Source organism: Girardinichthys multiradiatus, chromosome 18 (assembly GCF_021462225.1).
Source record: "Girardinichthys multiradiatus isolate DD_20200921_A chromosome 18, DD_fGirMul_XY1, whole genome shotgun sequence".
Taxonomy (NCBI): domain Eukaryota; kingdom Metazoa; phylum Chordata; class Actinopteri; order Cyprinodontiformes; family Goodeidae; genus Girardinichthys; species Girardinichthys multiradiatus.
The window spans coordinates 51,795,417-51,818,206 of record NC_061810.1 but is presented as its reverse complement, the minus strand read 5'-3'; the positions used below and the strand labels follow the sequence as shown (position 1 = coordinate 51,818,206).

Here is a 22,790-nt window from a genome sequence, read left to right as displayed (position 1 = left end):
ATGAAAGAGAAAGAAGATATATGAGGAGAGAGTTTGAAGGTATTAAGGAAAAGGTTAATTTATTAGATATTTTGAGGAAGAATTTAGGGAGTAAACATATACAAATAGTGATTCGTTTTTTAAAGAAAACAAAATTATTTCATAGAATTTGATTATAGTAGATAAAATTGTGAAAGTATGGAGGATATAGAAGGGTAGAATACAATGTAATACATATATACATATAGGTAAGATATATTTATTTATTTAATTTGTAGAATTAAATATATATATATATAAATAGATAGACCGACACGAACCACACTCCATACCAGTAAGTGGCGGTAATGCTACTAAACGTTTGTTGCCAACCGCCAATAAAACCAACAAGAAGAAGAAGAAGAAGAATCTGCTAGCCGTTAGAGGTGAAGTCGCTGTGGAAAGACATGCAGGAGTTAGATTAACGTTTGCGGCGGTTAAGCAAATTTATCACTTAAATTTGTTCCCTTGTCATTACGGTACGACCACAGGCTTCTGATAGAGACTGCTGGAGTTCGGTCTTCTCGAAGCGGAGTCAGAGAAATTAACAGAAGGTAAGGCCGGCTAACGCGTGTGGCCGCCCGCCATTGTTTCTGAGCTGGGCATGGACTATTTCCTGGGTTTACCGTTTACAGATCATCTCGGAACTCACGCTGTGTGTTGTATATCAGCATTTTTCAATTCTTAAAATACGACTTGTTTCCGTATAAACCCACCGGGCTTCCAGTAGGCACACACACGGCGGTAAAACGTAGTCAAATTGTACCTCCAGCAGCGGATTTGTAGCTTTCATTCCGCAACTCGCTTTTTGATGCGTCGGGATTACAATAGATTCAATTAGGATGGTCAGACCTGTAGCGGATTAATGAGCAATGATTACAGATGAATCTATGTCTATGGAGTCTAGTTTCCTCAACAAACCGCGAATGTCCCTTTACCCAAATACCGACTGGAAGCTGTGATCAAATGGCGCCCTCCGAGGCACGAACCGTTTATTTAGCTTTATAATTAATGTTAGCCTCTATATCCATATCTTTTTAGTTTGAAACGCTGATTTAATGAGCGTTAATACAGTCATCATGTCACCAAACAGGATGAGGTGGTTGGAGTACGTTTAGGTCTCAGGTTTTAAGACGCCTAATATTTGGTTCACCAAATCCCGTTAAATGTGGATGCGTTTCCATGGAGATGGTCTGTTTACGGCTGGCCAACGGTGAGAAATACGCGGCCTAAATCATTCATAGGAAAAATAAACCAGATGAAATCCTCCATTTCTAACCTGCATCGTTATCAACATTTTTGAGAGGATAATCAGACTTGAGCTTCTTGTATTCGTCTGTTTCTGTTGGGTCACAAAGGTTCGTTTGGATCTTTCCTCCCCATGAATAATGGTAGAGGAACCGACATAAATAAAAATATTTTATCATACATAATCTCATTTTGCAATAGTACAAATATGTCTACAAATATATTTCAATTAAATGTGATTTAATTGAAAGTTTTCCCTGCATTAGATTTGTCTTCAGACGGCCCAAATTAGTTCCACATAAATTACAGCATTTACTGGAAAAGGTTAAAAACCAAACCAAAAGTGTTTTGTTTTTTTCACACAGTTGAACAACTTTCAGATAAAATAGTTATGTCTTTGGGGATCAACATGCTCCTTTTTTTTTTGTTTTCCCAGTTGAATGTATTGAAATTTTACCTTGTCTCATCAGGAGAGGAGAGATGTCGTACTATTCGTCCTCCCGGAGCTCGTCCCGGGCCACCGACTGTAAAGTTTATGTTGGTGACCTCGGGAATGGTGCTGCCAAGGGGGAGTTGGAGCGAGCATTCAGTTATTACGGCCCATTGAGGACCGTGTGGGTGGCCAGGAACCCACCTGGCTTCGCCTTTGTAGAGTTTGAGGATCCCCGAGATGCAGAAGATGCTGTCAAAGGCATGGATGGAAAGTAAGTGGCATTTGTCATTAAATGGCTTCCAAGTAAAACATATAGATTAAAATTTTCGCTCACTGAACACATGCTGGCCCTTTACTCTCAGGATCTTGTGTGGGTCCCGTGTTCGTGTGGAGATGTCCACAGGGCTCTCCAGGAAGGGCCGTGGACGCCCCAGTCGGCGCCAGTTTGATCCCAACGATCGGTGTTACCAGTGTGGGGACCGGGGCCACTATGCCTACGACTGCTACCGCTACAGCAAGAGAGGTCGGCGCAGTAGCAGGTAGAGGATTTCTTTTTCTTTTTTGACTGAAACAATAGTTGCCATTGTGCAGCACCTGCAGCTCAGGAGAAGAGTGTTGACCTGTTTATCTCTTATTGCAGGTCTCGGTCCCGGTCCCGCTCCAGGTCCAGATCTCGTGGACGACACTATCGCTCTCGATCTCACAGTCGTAGCCGCAGCTACAGCCGGTATGTTGCCATGGAAACAGGCACATAACAAATAGAGGCTCTGTTTACAATGTCAAAGTGGCACACATTCTGATGGAAGTGGTACGGTTTTACCACAGACCATAGTCTACATCTTGGTTCTGTTGTTACAAACACTCAGGTGATCCTGATGAATCTGGAATCAGTTCGGTCCAATCCGGGCCTGTTCTGTGCTGGGACTCATCGTGAATGTGTTGTTTCTGATGCTGAATTATGTCTGTTTCCTAGGAGCCATCGCAGATCTCCATCTTATTCCAGACGCAGAAGCAGGTGAGACCGCAGCTTCCTCAGACAGTAACTTAAACAAGATGCCATCTGAACCCATAAGGCCCTTGTTATTTTTCTCTAAAATGGTTGTGCCTCAACCAGACTATTCCCAGTCCCAACAAAGTTTGAATAAAAACATTCTTTGTTTCTTTATCAGGTCTGGGTCCCCAGCTCGGTCCAAGTCCAGGACCCCAGTGAGAAGGTATGCTGTGTTTGTCTCGGAAGGGAGAGTCTGAAATAGTCTGCTAGTCTTCTCAAAAACTACAGATTGGACCCTGCTGTGGTCAGGGGCAGGTCTGGAATTAGTCTGGGTCTACCCTGGTCACTCAGGGTGTCGGCTGACCTTATTTTCAGGCATGTACTGCTGCAGAATTGAAACCTGACCAACTAAAGCACGTCCAAGGTCACAACACTGTTTTTAACAGTTCATACAGAACTTGATGAGGCTTTCTTTTAGTTTCATTTATCATTGCCCCAGACTTGTTCTTTAGGATCAGTACTCTGACTCCTCAACATTGTGGGTGTGAAAATAAAACCTCTGATGCTCTCCAGTTATGATCCTGTACTAGATGTCTTTTTCCACAGTCCTTTTACATCAACCTGTATATTTTCTGTTGGAGTTTTTTAATATTGCTTTGGACACTTATTTTCCAAGTGAAGCAGTTTTCTTGGTTTTCCCAGCTTTTTGATATGACCCTTCTAAAAGATGATTAAAAACTGTTCCCAGTTAAAACAACGAGTTTCACCGCTGCCTCTTTTCAATAGGAGGTGCTTGTTTACGAGCTGACCCTGTGGTTCAGGCAGTGTTTTAGGAAGTTTACTAACACACCATGTAGATTGCTTAACATCATAATGATTGTTTTATTTCCCTCTGTTTGCATGACTCGGTTAAAATGTGTGACAATAAGAATGTCCTGGTAATGCAGTGTAGCCGTTTTCTTCTTTCTGCACAGTCACTCTGACATTTTTCCCTCCAAACTGGTTCCAGTGTTGAACTGATTGTCTAGCACCAGTTCTTTCCTGTTACCACCGGCACTGAGTCTGACCTTAGGTGACCTTAGTCTAAGACCTTAGCTGGGCCACTTCAAGCAGGAGCTGGAGAATAAAATCCAGCTAAATATTTGGATGCTGTTTTTCTTTTCCAGCAGCCTAGCTTAAGATGAACACGAATCACTGAGCTTCAACAACAACTGAACGATGTCCCAAAGGGCTGATTTCCTTCATGGTTTAGATGGTGCCCTGACTCAGCTGGATGCCATGTTGAGGAGGTATTTCAGCCATCTTAGCTGCAATGGAGCAAGGACACCAGCCCTTGAGATATGCTGTTGGAGATCTCTGATCTTCAGTAAAAGTCCATCAACAAGCAGCATTCTGATACATGGTACCTGAAATATTATAGGCTACAAAATCTTGCATCTAAGCAGTCCTTTGTGATGATGATTGCTTTTCAGTAGATTGTGTAGCTCTACTAAGGGTCATTCTGGTATCACCAAAGTTTAAATGGAGTTGATACACAGCATTTTCAGAGGCTGTTTTCCACCATAAAGACCATTTCAGACTCTGCTCTTAAACACAGTTGGTCCATTCTCAGTCCGATGAATAAATCTGCTCTAAGCTCCTGTTTCAAGCCATACGTGTGCAGATTGGCTGGATGGGACCGTGAAGCCTTCATAAACATTACATGTTGTTTAAAACAGCAAGAATTATTGAAGGTGTTATTTGCCCCTTAGTTTGGAGGGATCCTGGGACAAGGTTTAAATGTTTCCCTGTGCCATGATCCTCTACAGACTGGAGACATTTCCTGGATGTGATGTTTTCTATCTGGCTCTGGCACCAGTGCTAGTTAAATACTGGAACTGGTTTGGTGGAATAAAACTGATCAGATCTTGGCTTCCTTGATTTTCGGCCACATTTAGAAGATGTCCACAAGCAAAACCAACCTGACTGGACCATACACATGTAATTTGTTTTTTTCTTCTCTCAGCCGCTCTCGGTCTCGGTCTGGCTCTGCACCCAGGAGGCGCTCTGTGTCCCGTTCCCGCTCTCGATCACCATCTGCTAACCACAAGAGAGCCAGGTAAATCCTCAGCCTTATTGTCTCTTCAACAGTACGGTACGGATGGGCTGATAAATGTGTAATACTTCATCCTGCCTGTTGTCATAGCTTATGTATGTAACCTCACAGTAGGAACAGGGTAGATTAACCATCATATCTTAGATGTTCAGGTCAGAGTCAGTCCAGTTTATCATGTTAGCCAGGTCAGGTGCTCCAGTCTAGGCCCACCTCCAGCCGGGGGTGGTCATGCTGCTGCCAACCAACTCCCACAAGACGATAAGATGGACGATCCGAAGACACGTCAGAGCTGCTTCGGTAGAGGTCTTCAGCCTGAGTGGTGGATTGGGTGGGGTAAAGCAGGAGACCTGAGCTATTTGTCTGGTACAGGAAAGGTTCAGGAGATGAAAGATCAGACCTCCTGTGCTCTCTTTTCTGGATCTGATGGCGTTGCACTGTCTGCTCTCCAAATCGGCCGCATTGATCCTGAAAAGAGAGCACATGAAAGATGATCTGATGATCAGCAGGAGGAATTGCAGCCATTACCCAGGTTGTCCTGCTCTTCCATGCTAGATGGGGCTCTTTTTAAGAAATGATGAAGGCTAAGAAAGTGAGAAATGTTAAAGATGGTAAGAGACAGAAGAATAATTATAGTTGTATTTAAATTCCCTGTTCTGAATTTGGCTAGATCAGAAGAATTCTCCAGAACTTTTCTAGGTGAGATCAGCTAAATCAGCACCAGTCGTGTGACTTGCGGTAAACATCTTTGCAGAAGTTTTGTTTATTTTTCATATTTTCTTTAAAGCGTGTGGTGGGAGCTGAGCACTGCACAGACACCGCAGCTGATCCCAGGCCCAGGGTCTGCCAGCTGGCGGTGTGCTCGTCCTGCGGGAGGGTGACTAAGAGCTGACCTGAGATCAGCCTTCGCCTGCATCTGACGTTAGACAGCGAGAAAGAGGTCGACCTACCGACCGAACCCTCCCCCTCAGTGAACGGATGACTGTCTGTTCAACCGACGCACACGCTCAGACGAGATCAGCCCGCACATGCATTCAATTGTTCTACTAGAGTCACCCGGCCAGCCTTCAGATCTACCAGAGGGCTGACCCACACAGATCAGAGTTCGGCCTTTTTTAATCCATTACCTACCAACCAGACCCCCCTACCTACCAGAGTTCTTCACCTCTGTCTTAGCTTCTGAAAGTGAGAGAGAGCTGATGAGAGATCAGTCTTCAAGAGCCTCCCGGCGCAGTGTCTCTCCGAGTTGTAGTCATCCGTCCTTCAGTCCTTTGATCCTTCGCTTCTCTGTACTTGTTGTTTCTGCCGCTGTCTCCAAAGGTAACCAAAAATCAACCCCCCTGACAAGCTCATGTTGATGGTGACACAAAATGTTCAGGCTTGCTAGAATTGAGCCTTAAACAAGCATGCTCTGAGTGCAGATGTGCGGCTGAATGTGGGAGTGAGTGGGTGGTTGAGTGAGTGCAACACAGGCAGGCACATGAAATGTTAAAAGGTGTAATGTGAGGAGGGTTTTTATCACACATGGTGCTACAGCTTTTGTTTGTAAGATCTTTAGGATAAACTGTAAATGTGTTAGAATATAAAAGAGGATTGAGATAGTGCCAATAGGATGGGCTTATCTGGCTTTACTACATCTTTAATTTAGCACTGCAGAGCAGTGTTACTTTGCAAAGGAGAAAACCCATCTTCTCCTGTTGCAAGCTAATTCCTTTCCGTTTCTGTTTCAGTCGCTCCTGCTCGGCAAGTCCAAACCGAAGCCCTACCCCTGCAGACGACTGAGTGAAGAAGACTTAGCCCCCTTCCCCTCTCCACTGTCCTAAACGGACAGCCCCTCAACTGTCTGTTTATACAGCAGCTGCTTTTGTTTGGTTGTTTTGGTATTATTCTGTCTTTTCTCTCTTATTTCCAGATCATTTTTTTACCTTCAGGACTACCGTCTCTACAGCTTCAGATTGTTCTGGATAATTTGGCTGTTTCACAGACAGGAATATAAATGGGAGTAGTACTTTTAAATGTTGTTGCTGCTATGTAAGTAAACCTTATTTTCAACAGTGTAGCACAGGTAGGCTGCAACACCTTGAATACATTTGACTTTTAGCAGTAAAATTCAGTTCTTCCAGCGAAATGTGGTGAGGATCAGTTCGGATATGGATATTAAAATGAGTTAAAGTATTAAAACTCTCCCTATTGGCAAAAACCTGTCACATTCTGGGATGTTGATTGGGTCTTCAAATGTTTTATATTTGTCTCCAGTTCATAAAGAAATAGTTGTTGGTCTGCATGCCTTTGAGTTTAAGGTCACATTGTTTTCTGATGTTTCCCTTCATGAACATAACTGAATAATATTACTGTGTTTAATGGATTCCCGTTGAGTTTGATTAGTGGCTCTGACTGGATTTTAAAACACATACAAGTCAGGACAGCTCTAGCTTTGTGTTTTTTTTTCTGTTCATGGCTTTAGAAGTAAAAGTGTGGCAATTTTATTTTTGAATAAACCTCTTCAACATATTATGCTGCTGTTGTCTTGTTAACTAAATATAAGAATTTAAATATCCTTTATTGTACCTCAGTATGAGGGATTGCTGCAAAGTCAACACCAGTGACTGTCCACTGTCTCTACATGTTCATCCAGGAGGAGTGAATGCTGCAAGTCACTGACTGGATGCAATCTGCTGGGTTTCCTTAGATAGAAAAACTTTTGATCCAATTTGAATAAAAAACTGAATCTGACTGAACTGTTCAATGGTTACGATTAATTGGAATGTATGAACCTGACTTGAAGCCTGTATGATTGGATTGAATTGACTTTGTAAAGAGATGTTGGTGCTAAAGAAATAAACTGAATTGAAAACAGATTCAGGTGCATCAGCAGCAAAGTGAAAAGTAAATGGAAACATTCAAATTCACACAAAGGTAAAAATACAAAAGCAGAATAAGAATGACAGACTATACAGACGGAATAATATAAAAATATTGTATGTTATTAAAATAGTTTACTCTGATTACAAGAAATGGTCCCCTGAGTAAAGTGATTTAAAAAAGAAAATATGCATATTTACATGTTGCACAAAAAACAACTACAGACTACAAAAAATGAAACTGGAATGTAAACAGGTTGTTGAGAGCAGTAATAGCTAGAAAGTCTAGGCTGCTGGGAGGAAGGACCTGCGATAACCCTCCTTTGTACACCTAGGATGCTGCAGTTTCACTGAAGGAGCTCTCTACTTCTGCAGCAGCTTAATGCATAAAAAATATATAAAATTTCATCTTCTGGGTAAAATTAAAAGTTGTCCTTCAACCAATCTAGCAGTGCCCATGGATGAGATTTTTTCCTTTTTATTTGTCAGTCATTGTTAAAAAGTCCTGGTGTGATATTGTTTCAAATTGTTAAGATGCTGGTGCTTGGTAATTGTTTTTCTTTCTCATATTTGTCGTTTTCTGCTTATCCAGGACCGGGTCGTGGTGGCAGCAGACTTAACAGAGACGCCCAGACGTTCCTCTCCCCAGACACCTCCTCCGGGGGGAACCCAAGGCGTTCCCAGGCCAGCCGAGAGACATAGTCCCTCCAGCGTGTCCTGGGCCGTCCCCTGGGCCTCCTCCCGGTGGGACGGGCCTGGAACACCTCCCGAGGAAGGCGTCCAGGAGGCATCCGGTATAGATGCCCGAGCCACCTCAACTGGCTCCTCTCGATGTGGAGGAGCAGCGGCTCTACTCCGAGCTCCTCACCCTATCTCTAAGGGAGTGCCCGGCCACCCTACGGAGGAAGCTCATTTCAGCCGCTTGTATCCAGGATCTCGTTCTTTCTGTCATGACCCAAAGTTCATGGCCATAGGTGAGGGTAGGAACGTAGACCGACCGGTAAATCACGAGCTTTGCTTTTCGTCTCAGCTCTCTCTTCACCACAACGGACCGGCACAGCGCCCCCATTACTGCAGCAACCGCACCGATCCGTCTGTCGATCTCTCGCTCCATTCTTCCTTCACTCGTGAACAAGACCCCGAGATACTTAAACTCCTCCACTTGAAGCAGGAACTCCCCTCCAACCTGAAGAGGACAAGCCACCCTTTTCCGGTCGAGTACCATGGCCTCGGACTTGGAGGAGCTGATCTTCATCCCAGCCGCTTCACACTCGGTTGCGAACCACCCCAGTGCATGCTGTAGGTCTTGGCTAGAGGGGGCCAGCAGGACCACGTCATCTGCAAAAAGAAGAAATCCACTGGTCCCCAAACCAGACCCCCTCCGGCCCTTGGCTGCGTCTAGAAATCCTGTCCATAAAAGTTATGAACAGGACCGGTGACAAAGGGCAGCCCTGCCGGAGTCCAACATGCACTGGGAACAGGTCCGACTTAGTGCCGGCAATGCGGACCAAACTCCTGCTCCGCTCGTACAGAGACCGGATGGCCCCTAGTAAGTGTCGAAGCCGTCTCTGCTTCCCCGGGTCCGTTGATTTGGGTCCAGGTTTCAAAAGAGTGAAATAAACACAAAATACAATCAGCTTATGTTCACCTCTGCACAGAGTGAGAGAGATGATGCTCCAGCCAAACACCTGCGAGCAACAACTCTGCTCTCTCTCTGCTTCCAGCTCGTTTTATTAAATCTCCAGGGTGTGTTCAACATTTCCTTTTTTACATATATCATATCACTTAGTTGTACAACATGACAGTTCCTTATGTCCAAATAAGGAGTGCTTCCTGTTGTTACTTCCTGCAGACTCATCTCATCTCCTTCACCCCCTCTGCTGCTCCCCTGTCCTTCACTAATTTATGACCTCTATCAGCACATTCCAGTTACGCACATAGATAGTTTATATTCTACAACCCCCCCTTTTGAACTCTCAAGAGTTCACACCCTAAGATGTCCTTCAACCAAGTACTTCTAAGAATAAATAGAAATAAGTAAAAATATTACTGTACCACCTGTAAAACGAGAAAATCATTAAGAAAACTTGCATCCATCTTATTATGCGTCTATGAATTCACACTGAGTCCTCATCCTGGTTCTGGTTATCTTTGGACCCCTCCCCTCAATTGCAGAGGAGATGAGGCGCACCATCAGAGAACGAATGCATGGTACACAACAACATCCACAGGTCACCATTATAGCTACAAATACTGCAACAGAAATCATCAAAGACATTATCAAACCCTTCCAGTGTCCAAATATCCTTGTCATCCACTCCTCCAGGGGATTATCAATTCCAGAATGTTCATGCATGGTGGCGGAGAGGGTCTTAAGTCCCTCTAAAGCCTTTGACACTGAACCATCCGGTGCAGTGTTATTGGGAATAAAAGTACAACACATATCTCCAAACATGGCACACACGCCCCCTTTCTCAGCTAACAACAGATCCAATGCCATCCTATTTTGAACTGATGTTCCCAGCAGACCCTCACTATGCGCTTGGGCCTGCCAAGTCTGTCCGGCTTTCTCCTCCTCCAGCGGATCCAACTCACCACCAGGTGATGATCAGTGGACAGCTCAGCCCCTCTCTTCACCCGAGTGTCCAAAACATGCGGCCGAAGGTCTGATGATACGACAACAAATTCGATCATTGACCTCCTGCCTAGTGTGTCCTGGTGCCAAGTGCACTGATGGACACCCTTATGTTTGAACATGGTGTTCGTTATGGACAATCCGTGACTAGCACAGAAGTCCAATAACAAAACACCGCTTGGATTCAGATTGGGGAGGCCATTCCACCCGATCACGCCTCTCCAGGTGTCACTGTCGTTTCCCACGTAGACATTGAAGTCCCCCAGCAGAATAATGGAGTCCCTAGAGCCAGCCTAAGCATCCGGGGATCGGGCTGCCGAGGTCTCCACCTTCGTCCGCCGCCCAATCCTCTTTGCACCGGTCCCTCACGGTTGTTTTTCTTTTATTGATGTAATCCTTATAAAAAAATTAAAACCATAGATCTAGAGGCCGGAAAGGAAATTAAATCCCCCATGTAAACTGTCAATGTCTTACTTGGCAGACTATGTTATTTGGCAGTTATACAGCTGAGTGAACAAAGATCATGTGGAGTTCCTCAAGTCTCCATTCTTGGGGACTTTTTATTTAGGACTATTACTGTATGCTGATGACAGAACTTTATATTTACATCACCAGATGACTACAGTCCTTTAAGACTGACCGCTACAGGAGATCCTTCCTGCCCACAGCCATCAGCATTTACAAAGGCTCTTTGAAGAAATCTTCATAATATGAGCTATAACAACATTAAATCTCCCGTTGCAATAAATAAAAGATTTTTTAACTGAATTGACTGCGATGGGCTGGCGACCTGTCCAGGGTGTTCTCCGCCTCCCGCCCAGAGACTGCTGGAGATCGGCCCAGTTTCCCCGCGACTCACTATGGAATAAGCGGTAGAACATGACTGGCTGGCTGACGGAATTGAATTAAATTAATGCGTGCATCATGTGTGGATGGGTCAGAATTTCTCCAGTTTATTGCAGGAAAGACTAAGTTATTGGTGTGTGTATAAAAAATTATCAAGGTTATAGATGAGCACTGAGAATAAAAACCTCAACCCCTGATGGAAACGTAGGGTATGGACTCAGACCTAAATGTATTCAACCTATTACGTATCTTAAAACATTGCCAGAATACTGTTACCAGTCAAATCAAGACACACAAAAACTAGTACATGCCTTTTTTTAGTAAGTTGGATTATTGTAATGGTATTTTACTGGTTTTGGTCAATTCTGATCAGTTAAAGAGCTACAGCTGATCCCACATGCTGTGGGCAGAGCCCTAAAGCCATGAAAAAGGATCTCACCACACCAGAGCTTAAATCACTGCACCGGTTCTCTGCTATTTTAAAGTCTTAAGTAGTCTTGGACCTACATACGTCTAAGACGGGGGTCGGCAACCCGCGGCTCTAGCGCCGCCCTTGTGGCTCCCTGAAGCTTTTCCAAAGTTTATGAAAATTGAAAAAAATGGGGGGGGGGGGTATATTTTTTGTTTTAATATGGTTTCTGTATGAGGACAAACATGACACAAACATTGTTAACGTTTTCAAATGCTGTAAAAATCTGTTGAATAAATATAAAATTTTAACAATTATGTCAATGAAGATTTGCGTCACACACGCTTCTTTCATCTCGGTGTAGTTCTAGGCAGGTAGCTGTTGCAAACAAACCGGTGGGTGTGTGATGGGCCATGGGTCCCAAAGGGAAAAAGAGAAAGATAGCTGTTCTTGGACCGAATCATTCGCTTTCATTGTCAATGCGGAAGGATTGCCTACATGTTTGCTTTGTAATGAGAAGTTATCAAATAACAAAAAGAGTAATGTGGAAAGACATTTCCAGGGAAGGCATGCTACATTTGCAGCCAAGTACCGAGTTGGGAGTGAGAGAAAAGGTGCGACTGCATTACTTCTGGGGAAATTAGAGGACCGCAAAGATAGATTTAAAAAGTAGATTGCATCTCCAAACTCCACTACTGCCGCTAGTTTTGTTGCAACCCAGGAGATAATAAAGCGTGGAAAATTGTTTACAGATGGTGACGTTATCAAGGATTAATTTATTAAAATATCAGAGCACCTATTTTCAGACTTCAAAAACAAAACCGAGATAATAGAGAAAATTAAAGACATGCCTCTCGCTGCAAAGACAGTTAAAGAAAGGGCCATTAAAATGGCAGGCAACGTCACCAATCAGCAAATCAAGGACATTAATTCAGCTCCAGCATACTCAATTTCCTGTGATGAGTCATGTGATGTGATCGATATTGAACAAGTAGCGCTGTTATGCAGGTATGTGAACTCTGATGGGCCTCAAGAAGAAATTATTGAATTAATACCACTGAAGTTAGGCTGCGCTGAAGTGTTTAAATGACAATGGAATAAACACCAACCACCTGATTTCAGTGGCTACAGATGGGGAACCCAGTATGAGAGGATCACAAAAGGGGTTTGTGACTTTACTACAAAAAGCATTGGATCAAAATCTGCTTGCATTTCACTGCATTTTGCACCAAGAAGCACTGTGTGCACAAACATTCCCACCGGAGCGTATGGAGGTGATGAACCTTGTCATCGAGATGGTGAACAAGATAATTGCAAAAGAATTAAACCACCATCAGTTCCGTGCTAGAAGAATTTGACAGCAAATATTCTGATCTCCTGCTACACAACAAAGTCCGATGGATGTCCAGGCGTGAGGTTTTACGTCGCTTCATTGCTTGTTTAGAACACGTGAAAACATTCCTGAAAAGCAAAGACATGAACTACCCGCAACTGGAAGATACCGAGTGGCTGGAAAAACTGCACTGTATGGTGGATATGACAAGTCACCTAAACATGCTAAATAAAAGCCTCCAGGGGCGGGGAAACACTGCGCTGCAAATGCTGGAAGCTGTTTTGTCATTCGAGAGCAAGCTGACTGTATTTGCCAGAGATGTACAGCGAGGCACACTTTTTCACTTCCCCTCCCTGAGAGAGTTCAAAGAAGCCCACCACGATCACACACTCAACGGTGATTATTTACAAGGTGCGATTGTTGATATGCAATCTGCATTTGGAAGCAGATTTAACGAGTTCCCGAAAGGAAAAAATGACACTTTCTTTCCCTGTCACACACCTGCAGATTGACCTGTCCTTGTTGAACAAATTCCCAGGAGTAAATCAAGCTGACCTTGAAATGGAAATGGCCGATGTTGGAATTGTGATTATTAATGAATTCATCTTTATCAATAATTATAATTAAAAATCATAATTTGACAAAATCAATTTCTTAACCAAAATCCTCATTTATGAATTGAGACCAGAGATGTCTTCTGGTGTTGTAATTGTGGCTCAACGTCTTTGATAATTACAATCATTAAATACTCAGTAATAATTAATAACTATTACCAGAGATGTCACTGTTTAATCGACCGTTTCTGCCGAAACGTGTGGAACTTTAACCTTATTTTGACTGGCGAATTACTCTTGCACAAAATAAACCCAGAAACGCCTTCTGTTACCATCTATGTGAATATTTATTAAATCACAGCCTGATACAATCTGCTCTTCTGATTTAATAATCTTCACCAACTCAAACATGCAAAGTTCTACACAAAAAGGCAAAAATATCTAACTAAACAAAATAAAGCAAAACAGCAGTGGGTGTGTATTGAATCAACCAGCAGTTATGGCAAAAATGATAATATGATAATAAGGATATGGTTGTGAGTGGAGGTTGGGGCGCAGCTCCAACTGTAACTCAGTTCTACTCAGTCATAAAACCTCCCCCAACTCTTGAGCAGATAAAGAGTTATAAAACTTTTGGCAGCAAGCTAGCAAGCAGTGAGGTTGAAGACAAAGAAAATGGTGAATTTCACCATGAGGTTATTTTAACAGTCCAGTCTCACAGCGCACCTGCGCTTGATCTCAGGTGTTCAATAACCCTGCAAAACACACACAAAGCTGGGAGCTCAGCGGCTTCCAGACGTCAAACACGGCACATCAAATTTCACATCACATATATATATATATATATACATATATATATGTATATACATATATATATATATATATATATATGTATATATACATATATATATATATATATACATATATATATATATATATATGTATATACATATATATATATATATATGTATATACATATATATATATATATATATATGTATATACATATATATATATATATATATATATGTATATATACATATATATATATATATATATATATATATATATATACATATATATATACATATATATATATATATATATATATATATAAAGCAAAACAAAAACAAACAAAAAACAAAATCATGGTTCATAGCTTATTCGTCCAACCAACTTCCATTAGGCGCTGGAACCTGGCTGTGTCATTGGTAAAGGTGGTGCTATGAACCATGGGGGAATGAATGTGAACGCTTAACCTGCCTGTATGCGGTGTGTGCCTTTACTGCCATCACGACCCACCCGATTACAAGGAGAACTACCTTAACGGTCATAGTGTGGGTTTGTGTCCATTCTGTTCGCCTGGGGAACTGAGGGAGAGGTGTGAAGCTTAACTCTGCAGGGGTGAGGCTGAACTTAATCTGTTTGGTACCTTCCACTACAAGTTGTTCTTCAATACTAGCATCAATGCTGAAATTATATCCCTTGAAGGCATCCATAATTTCAATTTCTGTATCATATCGATCGAGATTAAGGTGATGAAGGATTATGTCTCCAAGATGTAGGAGTGCACCTTGGGGTACGGAGACGAACATCGTTTGGTTGGGTAATTTTATTCTGGTAACTGTGTCGTGCTGATCGTAGAATAGCAAGGCTTCTGTTACTGGTGTGCTTACAAGCCATCGGTTACCTGCACGTTCAACCTTGGTTTCTAACCCTACATCCTTCAGAGTTACTTTAGCCTGACAGTTTTGTTCAGGAGATCCCTCCCTTAAACCACACATATAATCGGTGACTTCTCTATTAAACGGGTTACTTGGGCAAACCCAATGGAGGTCCTTGGTTTTGGTGCACAGGTCTAAATTGGGAATCAAATAAAGCTTTGGGTCGGCCTCGTGGTAAGTCAAGAGTGATGGGGCTTTTAGTTGTACGTGTGTGTGTAATTCCTTCCAAAATCCGACGTTTAACACTGTTTTAAGCCTGTATACATTTGTTCTTTCGATGATAGGAAGATTTAGCATAAATCCTATCTCTAAGTTATCTGGATTGACAAAAATTGGAATTGCGATGCCTAAGCTATAAACTAGGTGTGTTTGTGGAGGTTGTAAGGTGTCTGTTGTGGTGGACTTTAGGATTTTCTCTACCAAATCCAGCGGAACTAGGTAAGTGGGTATCCGTCCTTCGGTTAGGCTGTCTACCGATGAACCAACCTCCTTTAAGATTTTGCATGAAATTTCTGGCAATGTGTGTGTCCATTACATCATTCTTAATCACTTCTGTGAGGGTCTGCAGTGCATGCAGGGTATTAATGGGAAAGATATCGTGCCAACTTACAGTTTAATACTGTGTCCTAGAAGGTAGTTATATTTTTAACTATTTCTGTTGAAGAAAGTTGTTAGTGATTAGTGCATGTTAGTGTGAGTTCATGAAACATGCATCTATTTAACTAGTCCTACGCACTGGTCTCTCCTTTCCCAGACATGGAGACAAGCTCTGTTCTTGGGGAGGAGAGTTCGATGTAGAACTTCATCTGGTTCAGCAAAAGAGCAGCAGCTGGGATGATGGTGTCAACCTTTTCTGACAAGCATCTGACCCACTTGATGAAGCTGCATGTCACAGTTAGGAGGACTTTGTTACCTCCTGTTAATTTTGGAGCTGGTTCGACCCAGTTGGTCTGAAGGTGGAACCAAGGTAATGTAACCCCCCTTCGCTGAAGCGGAGGTTGACTGATTGGCTTGGATGGCTGAAACTGGTGGCAGGTTAAACATCCTTTGATGTAGACCTGAGTGTCGTGAGACGTTGGAGGTCAGTGCGCCATCTGTTGGAGGGTGTGGAGTGTGGCTTTGCAGCTCCTATGGCCCCCTACAGAAGAGTAATGGGCGTAGGCTAATGTGACCCCCCTTTGGTCTGTTGGAACAATGCTGAAAGCATAGGAGAGCTGTTTGATACCAGTCTGCACACTCTGGCTGTTTTAAGGAGAGGACAGAGCCCGTCTGCTAAAAGGAGTGTGTGGCTGTGTTGTGCCTCAGTTAAAAGGGGATCTGCTTGGCACAAGCGGTCATACAGCTAGAAAGCTAGAAGCACTTCTGGTATGAACATGGTTCCCAGGTGTACACCTTCCACCACTTTGAGGTTTGAAATTTTCAAACCTGGGTTCTTTAAAGAGCAAAGATTAGATGCATGACTGCATCTGGGAGGAGTTTTCTGGGTGGCTGGGTGCAGCTGTGTCCCAGAGGTGCCCATGTCTGGCACTGACAAGGGCCTGAGAGGTTCTTTGGGCTCCTCTAAGCTGGCAACCTGGTTTGTCACCAAGGATGGTTCGCTGCTTGCACCCAGTGGTGTTTGTACCTCCTCCTGGACCCAGAGTTGGTCCTGGTGGCAGTCAATGAGTGGGGCCAGCCTGTCCAGCAGGTCCTGGCCACCAAGAAAAAGCTTTTTGTTTAATGTGCACATATAGATGGGGTGCACCAGAGCCATGTCTTCGAGTGTGATGTCCAGCTCCACCCAACAAGTGATGCATGATCGGTTTTGGGTGCGGCTGATGATGCTTACATCACAAGCGTCGGCCTGAAATTGTTCATTGAAGGAGAGCATGGCTCTACTCACCTCCTCAAACATGATTGAGCACATCAGGTTGATCTCTGATCCTATTTTAAAATAGAAACTCAGTTGGAAACGTCCTACTATCATGATCAGACAGTATAGACGACGTGCATGTCCATTTTGGTTCAGTTTACTTGAGAACCTTGGAAAGTTTGTGGTGTTTCTCCTGGGGAGGTCCCAAGGGGTACTTGGAGTTTCCCAGGTTTGTCTCCCCATCCGATCAGGTAGACTCTGATGGCTGTGGAGACTGGGTCCACGCCTAGCCATGCTGACGGGAAGTTTGGGTCTATTACGAATCAGAAATAGGCGGACCCAAGATTCAGCCAGACACAGTACTGAAAATTTAAAAGGTTTATTCAGCCACAGGAAAACGTCAATCAGGTAAAACTCCACACAGCTTCCGGGAATCACTGCTTTTGTCTTGAGTGGAACTTGAAACCCAGAGGGGAAACCTCAGTGGGCGGCAGGCGGTGATCTCCACAGCACATGTAAGAAGTGACTCCAGGCTGAATAATCCGAGGGCTAGGCTGGCTCAATAATCCGAGGACAGAAACAGGGTCAATGATCGGAACAAGAGGTGTCAGGCAAGGGGCAGGCAGAGGCATAAACCAGATGCAGGAAACAAGGTCTAAACCAAAATCCAAACAGTCCGACAGGGAGCAGGCAGAGAGGCAAAAATCCAAGAGGCAAGGCAAAGTCAAGAAACAATGATCAGACAGGAAGGAACGCTGGATATCTACTCACACGATGGCTTTCAAAAATCTGGCACCGTCTGCTTGTCAGAGTCAGTATATATCAGGGAAGACACAGGTGCTTGGCATGCCATATATTGCACTACACTGCAGCAGCCACCAGGTGCATCTAATCTGCTGATTGCAGCCAGGGAGACAGGGTAGAGCAGACGTGCCAGAATCATAACAGGCTCCGGTCTTAACTCGAGGGTCGGCTTCCTGTTTCAAGGGTTGTGGGGGCGTGGTGGCCTCCTCCATCTCTTTCCCCATAATCCCTTCTGTGTGTCGGTTCCACCCTTTTCCATCAGGTTTACCTTTAGGCTTCACGTGATGGTCAGGTCGTCTGTTCGACCGGAAGTGGTCCGGCAGCTTTGACTGTGGTTGGTATTCAGTATCACCCCCCCCAGTCCAGCAGACCAAACCTACGTTGTTCCCTGAACCTGTTCTTCACATGGGTTCTGGTTGAAGGCATTTCCTGATCTTCCAACGCAAGACTGTTCCTTCTTGCATGTATCCGTAAAACCCTAGCCTCGCTCTCCGATCCCTTGGTTGGGCGAGCACGTGTTTCCCACGCCATCTGAGCATATTTGCAGATCTCTTGCATGCTCATGGTCTTGGTTCTGCAATACATAGTAACATCGTATCGCACACTTTCATGAAGGTTGTGGAGGAACAGGGATTTAAAAGCATGTTCCTCCTCAATGCCGGGCGCATTGCGTCCTTGGAAGTAAACAGCTCTCAAGTGCCGGTAATATTCCCTGGGTGCTTCGCTTTTCTTTTGCTGGATAGTGAAAGCACCAAGTGTGGCGGAGGCCTGGTCCATGTACACAGAATATTCTTCCCTTAAAGCTTCGCAAAGGGTTGAATAACGGTCTCGGACTGCGGGTGTCAGGCTCTCCATGAAAACATGGACGCTCCTGGATGTTGTCTTCCAGATAAGCTTCAGTTTCTCCCGTGCTGATGGGCAATACAAATCTAGAAGACAGCGTTCAACTTCCCTAAGATAATCATCAATGTTTGATTCTGCTTTATTAGGGTCGAAACGCTCTATGTCTTTGGCAAGGGACTCAAGCTGGCGGGTGCACAATCCACTCTTAGGGATTGGTCCCAGCCCATCTGAGTCATCGTCGGAGAGTTCACTCCGGCTGCACTTAGGGTGTATCAGTGCATCACGCCTCATCCTCGGAGGAGGCAGTGGAGGCTGCTCCCGGTACAACGGTGGGCCCTGTGCTTCCCGGACTCAGGTCCTGGCCAGCGGTTGAGGGCGGTAGGAACCACCTGAATCCCAGGGGCGGCTTTCCTGCCGCCTTGGCGGAGGTGAGGGATCGTAGAGGACCGTACTGCGGGTCACGTTTGACGGCTGCTCGCATCTGAGCCGTGAACTATTTGCACCTGCTGGGTCCCCAGCCAGGTACCGTTCATGGCTGCTGATTACTGTGGGGTGGGGCACCGCACCACTGAACCTATTCTGACTTCTTACACCTGTTCTTGCCTCGGTGGATGTATGGGGAACCCTATGAGCCTGGAAAGGTAATCTCTGGAGAGCAGCTTCTACATCCTCCAGATCTGATCTGCAGGTTCTCTCAGCGTTTCGCAGGTGTGGCTCACCTCCAAAGGTTTCAACCTGTGGGGTGGGTTTCGGTTCGTCCCCCCATTCCTCCAGGGATGGGGGGGTGGCATGGCTACCCTCTACTGCCTCCAATCTATTTCCAACCTCTGTTAGTTCACCTCTAAGGACATCCACCGTCTGCAAAGTATCATTCAGCTCGAACTGCAGTTTAACGCGCTGGTCAACTTCCAACATTAACCTTCGCTGATACAACAGAGTGAGCTGTCCTAACACATCTGAGACCCGTCTGTCCTTTGGTGGGTTTTTAATGACTTGGAGCAACTCCTGAATCCTGGCTTCACATTGCTCAATGCCATAATCATTGAGACCTTTATGCTCCTCTGGGGACAACAGAATCAATGACCCAATCACCTCTTGTGCCTGCATTCCTATGGGGTCCTCCACCATACACACATCTCCAGCTGCAGTCTGGGATGTTCCCTCCATCTTTGGCCCAAAATGCACAATGCAAACACACAAAACTGTTTATCTATGAACCACCACTAAAGAAATTAGCAGCAACGCAACAGACTGAGTTGTTCAGTGACCAATGGTTCCTAAAATAATTAGCAGCACAAACAGGCTAATGTCTGATTCATACCTGTATCTTCCAGGTGTATGGGTTTGCTTAAAATGGGCACACAGGTTTGACCGTTCAAACTGTGGCTTTCCCAAGTCTATGCTTTAATGGGAGTAATCAAGAAAACACACACAAAAAGGGAAAGAAAGAAGAAGAGAAATAATTTTGAAATAACCCAAAACCAAATTCAAAATAAAATTTTAAAAATGGGAAAACAAAACTAAAACATTCAATGCTGTTCAACTAAAAAATCTCACAATAAAACGTCTAGTTAACGGAGATCACAATTGTTTATTCTGTGCAACAGTGATTTGATGTCTGTCTTTTTAAGGCCTGTCAAAGGAACGCCATAGGTTGGAATTATGATTATTGATTAATTAATATTTATCAATAATTATAATTAAAACTCATAATTTGATAAAATTAATTTCTTAACCAAAATCCTCATTTATAAATCGAGGGGTAAAATATCTAACTAACTGCACTGACTTAATTGGCATTTGCAGAAACCTAAGAGAAGATAATAATGCACAGAAATCAAACTTAAATTGTATTATTTTAATTTTATCTACTTTACCTTTTCAAAAGGCTGCTGTTTTATATCACTGTCTGTTGCCCAGATAAGGGGGGAAAGAGAAGAGGATTGTATTGTATTATTGAGGATTGAAGAGGCCTGCATTTTATTTCCATGGGGAGGTCTGAAATTACAGGAGGCACGTTATGCACGTTCCATTTTTAAAAAATCCTCAAAATAAAAATGACATCAAAAATCTGATTTTTTTATTGTATTTCTATAATTTCATCAACGCAATGAAACATAATACATTAATATTGTAATGGAAGTTAAACTTAAAGCACCGTCGTACAACAGAATAGTGAATTGGTGCGTCATTCTCTCAAGGATGTGCTGCAGGGAAAATGAACATTTAATCATGAATGCTTATGTATTTGTAGCCTACTTGGTCATTTTGATAGTAGGCTAACATAGACACTTAAAGCATGCGTTGCCTTCAATATTAGGCTTATATAAAGCTTTTAATTTTTTGCGGCTCCAGACGGATTTGTTTTTTGGTCCAATATGGCTCTTCCAACATTTTGGGTTGCCGACCCCTGGTCTAAGAGTAGCTTGTTAGGTGTGAGCCATGTAGATCCCCCAGGTCATCAGATTCAGTCTCTACCTTTCTCAAGTCTGGAGCTTATTACTTGCAGAAACAGCTACTTGATAGACAAAGTTGCTGGTTACAGCAGCTTACTCATAACGGTTGAAGATTATTTTATCAGTTCATTTTTATCATTTACAGGTCCTTCTCAAAATATTAGCATATTGTGATAAAGTTCATTATTTTCCATAATGTCATGATGAAAATTTAACATTCATATATTTTAGATTCATTGCACACTAACTGAAATATTTCAGGTCTTTTATTGTCTTAATATGGATGATTTTGGCATACAGCTCATGAAAACCCAAAATTCCTATCTCACAAAATTAGCATATTTCATCCGACCAATAAAAGAAAAGTGTTTTTAATACAAAAAACGTCAACCTTCAAATAATCATGTACAGTTATGCACTCAATACTTGGTTGGGAATCCTTTGGCAGAAATAACTGCTTCAATGTGGCGTGGCATGGAGGCAATCAGCCTGTGGCACTGCTGAGGTCTTATGGAGGCCCAGGATGCTTCGATAGCGGCCTTTAGCTCATCCAGAGTGTTGGGTCTTGAGTCTCTCAACGTTCTCTTCACAATATCCCACAGATTCTCTATGGGGTTCAGGTCAGGAGAGTTGGCAGGCCAATTGAGCACAGTGATACCATGGTCAGTAAACCATTTACAAGTGGTTTTGGCACTGTGAGCAGGTGCCAGGTCGTGCTGAAAAATGAAATCTTCATCTCCATAAAGCTTTTCAGCAGATGGAAGCATGAAGTGCTCCAAAATCTCCTGATAGCTAGCTGCATTGACCCTGCCCTTGATAAAACACAGTGGACCAACACCAGCAGCTGACACGGCACCCCAGACCATCACTGACTGTGGGTACTTGACACTGGACTTCTGGCATTTTGGCATTTCCTTCTCCCCAGTCTTCCTCCAGACTCTGGCACCTTGATTTCTGAATGACATGCTGGCTTGACCTGGGGAATGCGGCACCTGTAGCCCATTTCCTGCACACGCCTGTGCACGGTGGCTCTGGATGTTTCTACTCCAGACTCAGTCCACTGCTTCCTCAGGTCCCCCAAGGTCTGGAATCGGCCCTTCTCCACAATCTTCCTCAGGGTCCGGTCACCTCTTCTCGTTGTGCAGCGTTTTCTGCCACACTTTTTCCTTCCCACAGACTTCCCACTGAGGTGCCTTGATACAGCACTCTGGGAACAGCCTATTCGTTCAGAAATGTCTTTCTGTGTCTTACCCTCTTGCTTGAGGGTGTCAATAGTGGCCTTCTGGACAGCAGTCAGGTCGGCAGTCTTACCCATGATTGGGGTTTTGAGTGATGAACCAGGCTGGGAGTTTTAAAGGCCTCAGGAATCTTTTGCAGGTGTTTAGAGTTAACTCGTTGATTCAGATGATTAGGTTCATAGCTCGTTTAGAGACCCTTTTAATGATATGCTAATTTTGTGAGATAGGAATTTTGGGTTTTCATGAGCTGTATGCCAAAATCATCCGTATTAAGACAATAAAAGACCTGAAATATTTCAGTTAGTGTGCAATGAATCTAAAATATATGAATGTTAAATTTTCATCATGACATTATGGAAAATAATGAACTTTATCACAATATGCTAATATTTTGAGAAGGACCTGTATATATATTATTTCTGTGTATTTTTGTTTTTAATTTAAGTTTTTAGC

The 22,790-nt window shown here is 43.5% G+C and overlaps 1 protein-coding gene across 3 annotated transcripts; it reads left to right on the top strand.

Moving 5' to 3' along the window:
• The first annotated feature begins 1,746 nt into the window (after positions 1-1,746).
• On the top strand, positions 1,747-7,293 carry srsf7a (serine and arginine rich splicing factor 7a). 3 transcript variants are annotated; one of them, XR_007042322.1, is made up of 8 exons: positions 1,747-1,970; positions 2,062-2,238; positions 2,340-2,426; positions 2,673-2,714; positions 2,869-2,913; positions 4,696-4,788; positions 5,570-6,102; positions 6,513-7,293. XR_007042322.1 is itself a non-coding variant. In XM_047391173.1 (7 exons), the coding sequence occupies exons 1-7, from the start codon at positions 1,747-1,749 to the stop codon at positions 6,562-6,564; spliced, it is 720 nt and encodes a 239-aa protein (XP_047247129.1). In that variant the 3' UTR covers positions 6,565-7,293. The 3 variants fall into 3 exon arrangements, 2 of the variants coding, with proteins under 2 accessions (XP_047247129.1, XP_047247128.1); XM_047391173.1 differs by lacking the exon at positions 5,570-6,102; XM_047391172.1 differs by having other exon boundaries at positions 5,570-7,293.
• The last annotated feature ends 15,497 nt before the right edge of the window (positions 7,294-22,790 follow it).

Excerpts from the sequence above, each read along its gene's own strand:
- srsf7a (XM_047391172.1), top strand. The coding sequence starts at position 1,747 with ATGTCGTACTATTCGTCCTCCCGGAGCTCGTCCCGGGCCACCGACTGT. Across the intron at positions 2,427-2,672 it reads CGTAGCCGCAGCTACAGCCG|GAGCCATCGCAGATCTCCAT; the intron begins GTATGTTGCCAT and ends TCTGTTTCCTAG. Across the intron at positions 4,789-5,569 it reads GCTAACCACAAGAGAGCCAG|CGTGTGGTGGGAGCTGAGCA; the intron begins GTAAATCCTCAG and ends TTTTCTTTAAAG.